General features: G+C 35.2%; 2 protein-coding genes across 2 annotated transcripts; both read left to right on the plus strand.

Moving 5' to 3' along the window:
* The first annotated feature begins 287 nt into the window (after positions 1-287).
* On the plus strand, positions 288-2206 carry LOC148616288 (monocarboxylate transporter 14-like). The gene is given in 4 exon segments (XM_088581726.1): positions 288-474; positions 1273-1372; positions 1374-1414; positions 1767-2206. Coding segments are annotated over 4 exon segments (768 nt in total).
* A 4138-nt stretch (positions 2207-6344) lies between these two features.
* On the plus strand, positions 6345-9588 carry LOC148616289 (uncharacterized). The gene is made up of 4 exons (XM_088581727.1): positions 6345-6504; positions 6955-7126; positions 8677-8971; positions 9005-9588. Exons 1-4 carry the CDS (start codon positions 6345-6347, stop codon positions 9467-9469), a joined length of 1092 nt encoding a protein of 363 aa, XP_088437853.1. The 3' UTR covers positions 9470-9588.
* The last annotated feature ends 4121 nt before the right edge of the window (positions 9589-13709 follow it).

Raw genomic sequence — 13709 nt, forward strand, 5'->3', positions numbered from 1 at the left:
TTGGCCAATATTCAATATCTCGGTTATATAACTGTAGTAATTCCATTAGCTACTTTAAAACTCATACATGTAGTTGTATTACCTTCTGTCTTAGGTTTAACGACATTTTTTATAGTTCCAAAAAATATTCATAAAAAATACGTTATTTACACACATCGGAAATGTATTTTGCCCAGGTCAAAATCAATTATACTTCTTGGGTAGTTAAAAAGTTTTAACGAAACAGAGGTCGAGATAACCTTATCCAAAAGTTGTCGCATGTGAAAATGTTGCTAAGTAAAAGTACAATGGTGAGTCCTGACGGTGACTGGGGTTGGATTATTGTATTAAGTTCGTTAATGTGCAACTTTCTAGTAGATGGAATTGGTCAAGCGTATGGTGTATTGCTTCCAACGTTTGAAGACTTCTTCAAAGAACCAAGAAGTAAAGTGTCTTTTGTAGGAACAGTTTTGAATGGCACAAACATGTGTATAGGTAGGTATGGATTTTTTTTCATTAACATATAAGATGTTTAAAGCGTAAATTGTTAAGTGGGCAATAAAAGCAATATGAAATCTCTAAGAGAAAATAGATTTGGTTTAAATTTGTAGGTTTTAAATATATGGTTCTTAATTGTTATCACTTTAAGATGGCTTAGTTTTCTCGTTTTCTTTTTACATTGATTGATTGGAGTTATGATTTCCTTGTTTTCTATACCGAGTTTACGTTTTATCCTTCCTTGATGAATGAATAGGGTAACCGGACATCAATTGGGTCGATTTGAATGACATTTGACCAATCAAACTCCTTAGACATAAACAGGCAAAAAATTAAAAAGAACAATAAGGAAGTTTTTTTGTGGTTTGATTAAGTGACAGTCCCTGTAAGAATCAGGCAGTAAGTGAAACATGGTATGAAAAAAACACATCATTTTGATAGTGTAATTTGACTATTTGCACCATCAAAATCAAGGAAAAAAGACAAGATTTTACATATCATGCTGGACCATTGAGTTACAATTTCATTGAAATGCACTAAAAATGAACATTTCAAGGGCAGATAACTATGTCAAAAACCTCTATGATTCTATTGAAACATTAATTTCTGCGCAAAGCCAACGATGCCGAGATCAAACAATGGTCTTTTCAAATAGAGAAAGTATCCTTGAGTGATATTACATTGTCAGATCGGTAGGCTTTTGACATGTATGTTTCCGATTTTTCTCATTTTGCCTGATTCTTACAAACACTTACATTTAAGTCATAATGAACCATAAATGCATTTAATTTCCAGGTCATATCGTGAGCGTACTCGTCAATAACTTTGGTTGTCGGATAGTATGTATTTTTGGTAGTATAGTGTCGATGCTGGCATATGTAATTGCCTCCTTTAGCCAACATGTAGATACTGATTTTAACGTATGACTTTCTTGGAGGTAAATGTTTATTACTGTGTTATTTCTTTAAAGTGATACTAATATTAAAGTAACGCAACTATTAAGGTGAACAAAATTAAAAAAAAATGTAAAATAAAAAAAAAGAATCAGAAAAACAAACAAAAATAACCAAAGAACAACAAGAATAAGTTAAACTCGTATCCAGAAAAGATATATTTTCGAATTCGTAACTAAAAACATTTTGTTGTCAAAAATAAATTGACGCATACATGTACAATTTTTTATTACTTTGTGGAAGAAATGTAATAAACCTCTCCCGAAATAATAAAAAAAAAAAAAAACCAACAGCAACAACAAAACAAAACAAAACAAAAAACATTTCTTTTTTCATGCATTGGGTTTGGGATGGTTTATATGCCATCAATCGCAATAGTTGAAAGGTACTTTGATAAGAAACGTCCATTAGCAACTGGAATCGCAGTCTGTGGTTCAGGCATAGGAACATTCATATTCTCACCAATGGTAAAATATATATCTGAAACGTATGATTGGAGAAGTATGCCTGTAATAGTGGGAGGTGTCTTACTAAATGGAGATGTCTGTGGAATTCTTTTCAGACCGCTGAACACCAATATGTACTTCCAGTCAATGTCTGATAAAAGTGCAAAAACTAGCATTGATGGAAAGAGGCCTATAAAAAACATATACATCAAAGGAAGTAAAATCACATTCTTACTGCTTCAAACAACAGCAGTATCTGAATATAGAAAAAGTAAATCAATGAGTAACCTCGGTAACGTAAAAAAGAAACCGGAAATGAACAGGAAATGATTTCCTATAGTGCAAGTACGGATTGTGTTTCACAAGATAGACCAAACCCTAAACATGCAAATCGTATCCTTTCCGATCGTTTCGCCAATGAAAATGGCAGTAAAAAATCGTTTACGAGGCTGCAAAACCTAGAGAACATGTTTGATATCGTACTATATTGCAACATGTCTACTAATTTATTTTGGAAACATGTTCGCCCCTGCAGCATATTTTATTCCGTATATGTATCTAGTTGATAGAGCATTAATATTTAGAATCAAAAGTACTGATGGCTGGTGTCTACTATTGGTATACAATAAATCTCGCTTTAAGGATCCAATAAAACCCAAACATAATAATATTTGTTGAAATGTTTCCATTCATAACTTTGATATATGCATTAAATGTAGCTCAGAAAGTTGTTGCAGGCATCTTTGAATATGTCGTCCAATAGTACAGCACACATCCTTTTATATGTCTGCTCTTCAATGTATTATGAAGGGCAAATCGACATTGATTTGCGTCCCTTCAAAGTAGTTTCTGTCATGGTCGATCTAAATAACAAAACAATCATTCTGACATTAAGTGCACTATATATTCTCAAGAATAATTACGATTTTTTTTTATAAACAAAACTCTGTCCTGATAAAGCTGTAGATTTATGTTAAAAGTTTGATATTTTTTGTGGGCAAAATATATATAGAATGGCATGTTTAACCAAAAAAAAAAAATGAATATGCTTAATATGTGAAGAATACTGTACTGAGAAGTATTAAACAAAGTTTCAGGGATTTCTTGAAATCATTCTTGAAATTATGAATAAAATCATTTGATATATAATCATGTCCTAGATTTTGCCTTTAGGGAAATTTTCACTATTTTTGTTTAATAAACCTTTTGTGCTAACTGTAGGATAGCCGATGAGCATGCGTAGAGCATGCTCAATATACACTTCCGCGAGGAAAATACTTTTGTTCTACCAAAGCTCTACCACGCGGAAGTGTACGTTGAGCATGCTCACCAACTTACGACAAAAGAGTCTATTAAGAAGCAGTTTTTATGTAACTCAGATGGAAGAGGACTCGTGTTAATTAGGTATACAGCTACAGAACTCATAAACAGTTCTTAGTTTGTCTTCTGTTGTTGCACTTTGAGTTAAAAATTGTATAGATTGTGTATTAAATTGGCACTTTGCAGGAGTTATCGTTCTTTATTTTGTTGATGCCAGTATTGTTTTCTAAAAAAATACATATATTTATACAGAAAGGACACCTAGCTATAGTTCGTAGAAATAGCATATGATGTCCTGAAGCATCTTGAATCATTCTTCTATCGGCAGCTTCTGAATTTTATGTGGATAGGTAGATAAAAGTTACGAAGTAAATGAAAAAAATAGCGTTTCTAACCTGAACAAACCTGAACAGAAAATATAATATCCGTTATGTCTGTATTTTTTTCTAAAAATCTTGAGAACTTTTTGTATATAGATTTATGGGTAAAAAGTAAATTAAAAAAAAGAAAAGAAATGCAAGTCATTTTGCAGTGTTTTCATAAATGTGAACAAAACTATCGCGTTATTTTTTTTCCAATTTAGGTATTGCAAACACACCAGGACGGATACTATCAGGATTATTCGGGACATTGAATGAGGTAAATTCATTGATACTGAATAATATAGCGCTCTCTATAGCGTCATTCACATTATTTGTACTACCATACTTGACGAGATACCCCGAACTTATAGTGTGTAATATACGGACTGTGCATTGGTAAGCTATGTATTTATGATACGGCATTGTAAAAAAAAGAGAATGATATATCGCCATATTGCACGGTTACAATAAAACCGATATGACAACTATGCGAAAGGAATTTGTTCATACTAGCCAACGTTTCTGTGGAAACGGGTTACAGGGAAATTTATTCTGATTTTAACAGTTTAGTCTCAGTCATTGATAGTAAATCTCAACAGAAAGTCAAATTAAGAATTAAATTAATCATACTTAGTGCAAAAAGTATACAGTATACTTTCTAAAACTATTTCAGGAACATATGTATCATCAGCACCCGTAATTCTTTGTGACTTCCTAGGTGTTGAACGTTTAACAAGTGCGCATGGGCATACTGGTGTAGCAAGAGGAATATCATCAGTTGCTGGACCTGTAGTGGCAGGTAAAGCATCTATGTACCAATTCGTATTATTTTTTAGCAGGCCTACTTGGTACTTCAGCGAGGTACAAATGTAGGTCTATATCTTATTCTAGTAATTTCAGTATTTCAAACAACAAATCGATTTTTGAAGAGAAATGTGTTGTACTGTATATTTAGGCTTTGCAATATTCAAAACATGCATTGTTATGCAAAAATGAGCTTGCATGTATACATCATAAGTGTCAACACAAAGATTTGTTGGGCACTTCACAGGATAATCAACCTATTTTCAATGAGGAGAAAATAAAAAAAAATCACAAATTTAGTACCGACGCGTTTTTTCTTCAACATCGTGATATTAAACTCAACACGAGACAAAGGAACACTAGTCTAGGTTGAAACCTACCTGAATCTCTAGGGTAAAACCGATTTGAAGCACTAGTCTAGGGTGAAACTGACCTGGTGCACAAATCTAGGGGAAACCTACTTAAAGTACTAGTTTAAGGTGACAATGATTTCAAGCACTAGTCTAGGGTGAATCCGACCTGAAGCACTAGCCTAGGGTTAATCCGACCTGAGGCACAAGTTAAGTGTAAAAACGAACTGAGGCGCAAGTCTAGGTTGGAACATCGACCTCAGGCACTAGTCTAAGGTGAAACCGACCCGAAGCACTAGTCTATGTGAATCCGACCTGAGACACAAGTTTAGTGTAAAACCGTCCTGAGACACTTATAGTAAAACTGATCTGAAGCACTAGTCGAGAAGATCTGAAGCAGTGGTGTATAGTGAAACCAATCCGAAGCACTAGTCTTGTAGTGAAACCAACCTGATACACTTGTTTAGCTTGAAACCGATCTAAAGCACTAGTCTAGGGTGAAACCAGCCTTAAAACACTAGTCTAGAAGGAAACTGATCTGAAGCACAAGCATAGGGTTAAGCCCTAGACCTAAAGAACTAGTGAATGGGAGAAACTAGTCTTGTTCTTCCGATCTAAGGCGCTAGTATAGGTAAAAAACTGACCTAGAGAACTAATCTACGGTAAATCAGATCTGAAGCACTAGTCTACGGCAAAACCGATATGAAGAACTAGTCTAGGTGAAACCCGATCTAAAGCACTAGCCTAGGGTGGAACCAATCTGAGGTTCTAGTCTATGTCGTAACAGATCTGAAAACACTAGTTTAGGATGAAACACAGATCTGGAAACAATAGTCTAGGGTGGAACGGATCTGAGGCACTTGTCTAGGGTGAAACCGACCTGAAGCACTAGTGTAGGTTCAAACCGACATGGGGCACTAGTTTAACGCGAAAAACCGTCCTGAGTCAACACATAGTTCATATACGTGTTTGTTCACTGACATCGCATCTGAAAACGAAAAGAACTTAACATTGAACATTTCAGACACAATAATATTCTGATTTTGATCTGAATTTTTATGTCGAAAATGGCAAGAAATGAACGGTACGAACTAAACTGTACGACAAACAAACGACTTTGATTGCTATGGTTAATATATATGGAGAGTTAGATGCCTTTAATTGTCGCAATATAGAGATATTTTTCTTTTATCAAATGACTTTGACTTTGCTAAGAGTTACACAGAAATAATTACATGTTCTATGCATATCATAAAAATGCGTTTGTCTCTTTGGATAATTGTCTTTACATAAGCCAAGCCAACATTTAAGTGGGGCTACTTTTATTGATCACTGCGTATTGTCTTTTTCTATGTATATCTTTAATAAAATATGAATTAAATAAGAGATGCACTAGATATTTTTATTATAAAAAAATGGATGTTTAACGTAATAGAATTTAAGATTTAGCTTAAATTCGGTTATCGATGTGCCGGAAAACGTTCCGTCTTTTGTCGAGTTTTATTATCTGAATAGTAACGTCACTTGCGTTGACCATTTCCTGATCAAAAAGATAGTGTGGGTCTGACGATTTTTGAAGTCGAATCGATCGACATCATCGCTTGAAGCAGCTTTGATTCAGCTTACATCAAAATGTACCGGGTGTCAAAACGTAAGAGAACACCTACTTCATTGGCTTTATCCAGTGTTTCATTTCGAAAGCAGCCAAAACCAACTACAAGACGTAACATGGATGAAATGGTTCCATCATCATCTGCACCGATTTTACCTGTAACTCAACAGGTTTTTACAAGTATATTTTGTTCCGTCCACCCACTTCGTTTCCAGGAACTTGTAAAATATATGGCAAATGTTCGTTTGGGGCTCACAGATGTCATGGTATGAGCTGGAAGCTCTATGATGAGCAATATAGGTTACGCAAAGCTACAGAATAGTTCTTGGGATACAATTGACACCGAGCTATGGTTACTGTATATGTCTAGGACTAATATGGTTGAGTTACAAAGCACCCCAAATTCGAATAATTTCAGATTAATTATCAAGGTACCTGCTAAAAAGTTCCATGTCAATTTGCACATTCTTGTTTATTTTGCAATGGAGGTCATCCAATCACACAATGCAAAGTAAAACAAAAAAATACAAATATTACTAATTCAAATACAAGATTTTATCAACCATTCCAACCACAACATACACACTTAAGACATGCTGTTAATAACACTTCTCTTTCATCAAATTTTAGGATTCAGCAGCAACGATTCCCAAGACCAAGAGCTTCGTGGGATATTGCGGCAAATAGGCAAAACTCCTATTAAATTGATGGAGGTTTTGGAAAATTATCCGAATCATTTAGAAGCAAGAGAGCTTTATAAAGGTTTTGAATCAGGTTTAGGATTCAGTACACTGGTCCTCGTGTTTATAATTTTTCAAAAAATCTCATTTCTGCTGATCAATACACTGAAGAAACGTTTAAAAAAAGACTGAAACGTGAAATAGATCTGGGACGAATATTAGGGCCATTTTCAATCTTACCGATACAAACTCTTCGCATATCCCCCTATAGGGCTTGTTCCAAAACAGGATGGTACGTGGCGATTAATTACTAATTTGTCACATCCTATAGAAAACAGGCTATAGATCCTGAACTTTGCGAAGTAACCTACTCCTCATTTGATTCTATTTTGGAAAAAAATCCACGATTTGGGTAGGGGTACCAAGCTCGCAAAAATGGACATTAAATCCGCCTTTCGCTTACTACCTATTCATCCCGAGATTTTGATTTAATGGGTATCTATTTTGATGGTCATTATTTTATTGATAAATGTATGCCAATGGGTTGCGCTATCTCGTGTAATGTTTTTGAAAAATTTGCAACTTTTCTACATTGGTTGGTTCAGTTTCGCTCTGGCTTAGATTCATTAGACTACTACCTAGATGATTTTATTTTCATGGGGGAAAGTAATACCGGGGACTGCAAGTACCTGATGTATATGTTTGAGGATACTTGCAACAAGCTTTGTGTCCCTATAGCTCATGACAAAACCACTGGTCCCACTACTGTTTTAACTTTTTTAGGATTTATTATTGATACTAAATTAATGATGGTTATCATACCCCCAGAAAAACTCGAGAAATTGCACGAAAAATTAAAATGCTTAATGAAATTGAAAAAAGTAATGTTGAAGGATTTACAATCGGTTGTAGGCTTGATGTCTTTTTGTGCAAGGGCCACCCCTCTTCCAGAGCATTTTTAAGGCGTTTTTTTTTATCTTACGTCTCACGTGAGACAACCTTTTCATGGAATTCGTTTAAATAGTTAAGTTAAAGCAGACATCAGATTGTGGTTAGAATTTATAGATAAATTCAATGGCCAAATATTTTTCCCGGAAGAACTTTGGACATCAACTGAAATTTTAAAACTTTTTACTGATAGTTCTGGAAACCCAGAATTGGGATGCGGGGTCTACATGTCTGGGAAATGGGTTCAATTAAGATGGCCACAGCATTGGACAAAAACTGAGTTAATGGAAAACATGGCCTTTCTAGAGCTAGTTCCGGTTGTTCTAGCGACTTATTTATGGGTCCACCTGCTTGACAATAAAAAAAGTTATTTTTCATATTGATAATAAAGCTCTTGTTAGTACATTGAATAAAAAGTCTTCTAAAGACAAAGATATCATGAAACTAGTCCGACCATTTGTTTTAAAAAAACATGGTTCATAATGTTCAATTTAAGGCCATTTTTATCCCAACTGCATTTAATTGTATTTCTAATGCTCTCTCACGTTTTCAGGAAAACAGATTCCGTGTTTTGGTTCCGGATGCAGACAAGAACCCAGCTCAAATTCCATCCGATTTTCTGGACCTGATTTCGACAATACCATAAATAATCTGTTGTTTAAAACAGTGGCCCCTAGCACAAATCAAACGTATCAAAGAGGGTTAATTGCTTTTATTGATTTAGACAGAGACATGGATTGCCTGAAATCTGGCCAATACCCTTACCTGATATTTGTAATTTTATTGCTTATCTTTTCGAGGCCCTTTTGTCACATTCCTCGATTAATTTTTATTTATCGGGCGTCAGTTTTTATTGTAAAATCTACAACATAGACGATCCAACACAAAAATTTGTGGTTAGGAAAATGCTAGAAGGTGTTAAACACTCCCGAACGATAACAAAAGATCCACGTTTACCACTAACAAAAATCTTGTTAAAAATTGTATTTTGTCGGCTACACACAGTGTGTCGTACCGGATAAGAAGTTTTGCTATTCTGTGCTGCCATTTCGTTAGCTTATTTTGGCTTGTTTAGAATTAGTGAAATAGCAATTTCTAATTCGGATAAACATGTCGTTTCATTTGATGACATTGACTTTGGTAAACATTTTCTAAAAGTACACCTTTCTTCCTCAAAAACTGATCAAAATGGTAGAGGGACTGATGTTATAATTACTAGTCAATTAGAGGTCGAAATATGTCCGTTTCTTAATAACCTTGCTTTTAAGAATCAAAGATCGAAATTTACTGGTCATTTTTTTTGTCATTTTGATGGGTCCCCTTTAACTTTTTATCAGTTTACCTCTGTATTAAAGAAAGCTTTGGCCGTATCGGGTTTAGACTCAAAATCTTACAACTCTCATTCATTTTGTACTGGTAGGGCAACAGATTTGTCGGCAGAGGGCGTGTCTGATTCTGATATAATGTTTCTCGGTCGATGGAAATCAAATTCTTACAGGACTTATATCAGACCCTGATCTTGGTAACTTAAGTAGTACTACTTTATCTTGTATATCTGTAGGTGGTTTGGAGCATGTTTGGATTGTTGGTAGCTCCTTAGTTAAGAATGCATATTACCAATCGAGGGACCGTCCAGGTGGGGTTCATCTTGGACTGGACAGGAGAAACTTAAAAATTTGGTGGAACGGGCGGAGTGGCATGGTAGTACATCACCTTAGAGGTCATATCCACTCCATGCTTGAGATTAGGGATCCACCTAAATATCTTGTTATTCATGTAGGTGCCAATGATCTTGGCAGTAAAAAGGTCGGTTATTTAAGAAATGAAATAAAATTCATATTACGCGGCCTTTTAAGAATTATGCCACAAACAGTACTTGTTTGGTCCCAAATTTTACCTCGCTTTTCTTGGAGGTATTCGGACAATTTCGAAGCCATGGAAAGATGTAGACGGAGATTGAATAATTGTATTGCATCTTATATTCTGAAAACTGGGGGTTGTTATATACGACATCCGGAACTAACACATCCTGCTCTATTTAAGGACGACGGTGTCCATTTAACTGATTTAACTGATTTGGGCAATGAATGGTTTTTGAAAAAACATTCAGGGAGCTATTGAAACATTTCAAAGAAGTTACAGTCTTCTTAATATGTCCGTCACTTTTCCAGATCAATATTAAATAAAGTCGATTCGACTTATATTATTGACACTTGCATTTGTATTCATTATTCTATTGTATATATGTTTTAGTTTTTTAATTTAGATTTTAGTATTTTGGGTGGTAAGGATCCATAGGGCATGCAGCAAACCCCCATTTTATGGCGGTTGACAGCTACATTGTATGTTGCTGTCAATTTGGCACATTTGCTGCATGTTATAGACTTCGTGCTGTGCTAACAGCTTGTTTAAGGGGTTTGGATATCTCACCTGTGTTTCCCAGGGTGATCAAATTCTTATTTTTACATTACCATGAGTTTTGGTGATGAATATTTATTTGAATTGGTTGCCATACCAGCATTTTGCGGTAACCATTTGGACATTTTCATCTTGCGATTTGCAGATATTTGAATTGATTGATTGATTGATAATGACTTTGATTGAAATGATTTTGATATTTTCTTATATTGAATATTGATTTGTATAAATTAAACTGTGGTCCTTACCGCCAACTGTTTTACTTTGTCAGGCATCTTAGATAACAAATGAAACATTCTACTCTTAAATAATTAGGAGTTGCTCACATTATCGAAGTTTAACAATTTTTCAAACATCTTCTCCTCTGAAACTACTGAATGGATTTGGATGAAACTTAACGCTATTGTTTTTTTAGAGTATTCTACACAAAAAGACCGTTTGGAATTTTGATTTGTTAAAAAAATGGCCGCCGTTACTAGAAATAGAACATAGGGGTCAGGAGTTTTTTGCATAAACCATTAGGTTTACATGTAACCAAATTCTGACATAATGTAAAAGTGTTCAGCATGATACGATCTATATGTGATATAGTTTTGGTGAAGGTCTGTTGACCCCCGTTGAGTAATTGCCCTTTTTGGACGTTTTTTTGCTGTTTTTATGTTATTAAAAAATCTTGGCGGCCATTTTTCCGCTAATTTTTATTCTTGCTTTGATTTCAATGATAATAGGTTTTATACAGTAAACATGGTCTCCTGATATGAATGGTGATAATGAAAATTTTGGATAGTCGTGGTTTAACTTCATGTTATGTTTTTTCCCAGCAAATCTATACTGGGCTGATGCCCCCTCAGACCTGGTGGAATAACATGGCATAGGAGCCCCTGCCGTATTTTTTTTCCAGAGGTTCTAAAACACTTTGAAGGCATTTCCGACATTTTACAGTGCCTTAGATACTCTTTAGAACTTCATTTATTGAACATTCATCAATATATGCTTTTATCAGCATTTTATTGTCAAACATGGTAAAAAGTATGATACTTCTACTTAGTTAATAGGGTATGGTTTTGTCAGGTGAGCGATTCAGGATCTTCAGGAGCCTCCTCTTTTTATTTTGTACGATCTGTTTGTCTGTTGCCATTTCGAAGTTGCCGATAGTTTTTGGTTCTCAAGGAATTCCCGACATTTGTACCCAGGATTTTACTATTTCGTCCTTATATTAAACATGTATTTAACAAGCTCCCGACAGGAACGTTAATGGTTGTATCATTAACTTGGTTTTGCCTATTTAAGGACTTTTTGTGCTCAAGTTACTTTTGGACACGAGTGGACCAAACAAATCTTGCTTTCCAAAGCTTTGGGTGGGAAGGCTCTGTAAGAATTAGAAACGAAGGTTTCTAATATTTAATTTGCCGATACCAAGAATGTTGGTATGGCAGAGTTTCCTGATTTTTATATCAAAAACCCTAGATATAGGTTGAGGTCCTTTTGTAAAATGATGCCAGTTCTGGGCTGGAGTTAATCTTAAGCTTTTCTTAATGATGCCTCAACATCTGTTTGTTAACGATGAACAAAATAGTAAAATGTTGACCACTACTGAAAAATGCTGACGTGGATCTATTGTACAACAAGGTGACCCTGGCCTATGTCATACTGACCAAAGTTAAATATTTGATAACTTTATTTATCAAAAGAATGTAATCCAGAGACAAAGACCAGACATGGAAAACAGACACACACAACAAAGAACATAAAGTAACTAAAATCATACATACAAAGTAACAAAAGTAAATGAGCAACTCGGTCTCCACTAAAAACTGGGAGCATGAACCAGGTGCACCGGTAGGGTAAGCGTCCTCTGCTTTTCTAGAAACACCCGCCGAGTTGCTAATAAAAAGTCAAGTCCGGGGTAGACAAAGGAGGCAAACCATGACCCGTTGAATAAATCAGTTTTCATGGTGCTGATGGATACATCATAACGATCCACGAGTTCATGATGACGACCATAAAACTTCAGACCTCAATCTTGTAGAAGCTCTGGCATAGCGTATTAGTTGTGATATGAAACTCCATACGCAGGAGCCGAATGGATGTTGCCACAGATGAAAGGAAAGTTGGCAATTCTGAATGAAAAGTCATCACGATTGTCGTAAAGTTTGGTCAATAGTTTTCCTTTACCATCGATTTCTAAGTGTAGGTCAAGATATGAGGCTGACTTTACAGTATCTGTAGTATCCTTTATCTCACGTTCTTTTGGGTAGATGCGATGTATCAAATCCCCGAAATTAGGATTGTTTAAAGATAATACGTCATCTATATAGCAGAAACTGAGAATGAATGATCTAGCCAAACGATATTCTTTCTTTCTGATCAAATCGGCTGTAAAGTCAGCTTCATAAGAGTGAAGAAATAGGTCAGCAAGTAAAGGAGCATAATTTGTTCCCATTGGAATGCCGACCGTTTGTTGAAAAACACGTCCACCACACTGGACATATGTTGTCGATTAAAAATTCCAGCATTTTGTCAACATCTTCCTCTGTATATTTAGAAGATGATTTGGAATTATTTCTTACAAAGTATGAGGAATCTCTACCAAGAACTATATATTTGTATCTAGGTGTACCATCTTTTTTGGAAAAACAACGATGTATAATGTTTTTAAGTCGAGATTTTAACTGAGTATGGGGAATAGAAGTATACAGTGTTGAAAAATCATAGGTTTTAATGCTATTATATTCAGATAATAGTCTTGAACTGATTGTCTCCAAGAGATCTTTCGAATTTTTCCACATTGAATTAATACCACTACGGGAGTAACAAGTGTTGTGGTAGGACCGCAGACCCTCTTTGACAGTTTATCCATTTTCTTGCATAGTCCTCGACGGCATCCATAAGAACTTTAAAGTTATAATTCCAATTTATGGAGCGTGGTTCACGGTACTTGGGACCTTTAGAAAGGATATTACGTAGAGATTCGTTTTCGAAAATGGTTAATTCTCCCGTAACGACGTGACCAGAAGGATCATATTTGAATGGAGAGTTTTTGCAAGAACAGTCAGGTGGTTTAGCCTTGAAGTCCTCAATCTCGAGGTTCTGCAATAGCCTTTTATAATTGAAAATTTTGGAAAATGGGTGAAGTATAGTGAAGTATAGCAATATGAAATAATTGGTATGGATTTGTCTTTGAAATATGGGGGAATTTTGTTGGTAACGTTTTTGTGATGGAGGATGTTAGCCAAATTAATTGCATCTATACCTTTGTTGACAAACGGTAGTGGAAGAAATGATCGTTTTTCTTCATCTTGACTTTTCACACAAACTGGTTTAAAGAGTCTGTGGAAA

The sequence above is a fragment of the Perna viridis genome, chromosome 5, assembly GCF_037379345.1.
Source record: "Perna viridis isolate PV_CMFRI_1.1 ecotype Kerala chromosome 5, ASM3737934v1, whole genome shotgun sequence".
NCBI classification, from domain to species: Eukaryota; Metazoa; Mollusca; class Bivalvia; order Mytilida; family Mytilidae; genus Perna; species Perna viridis.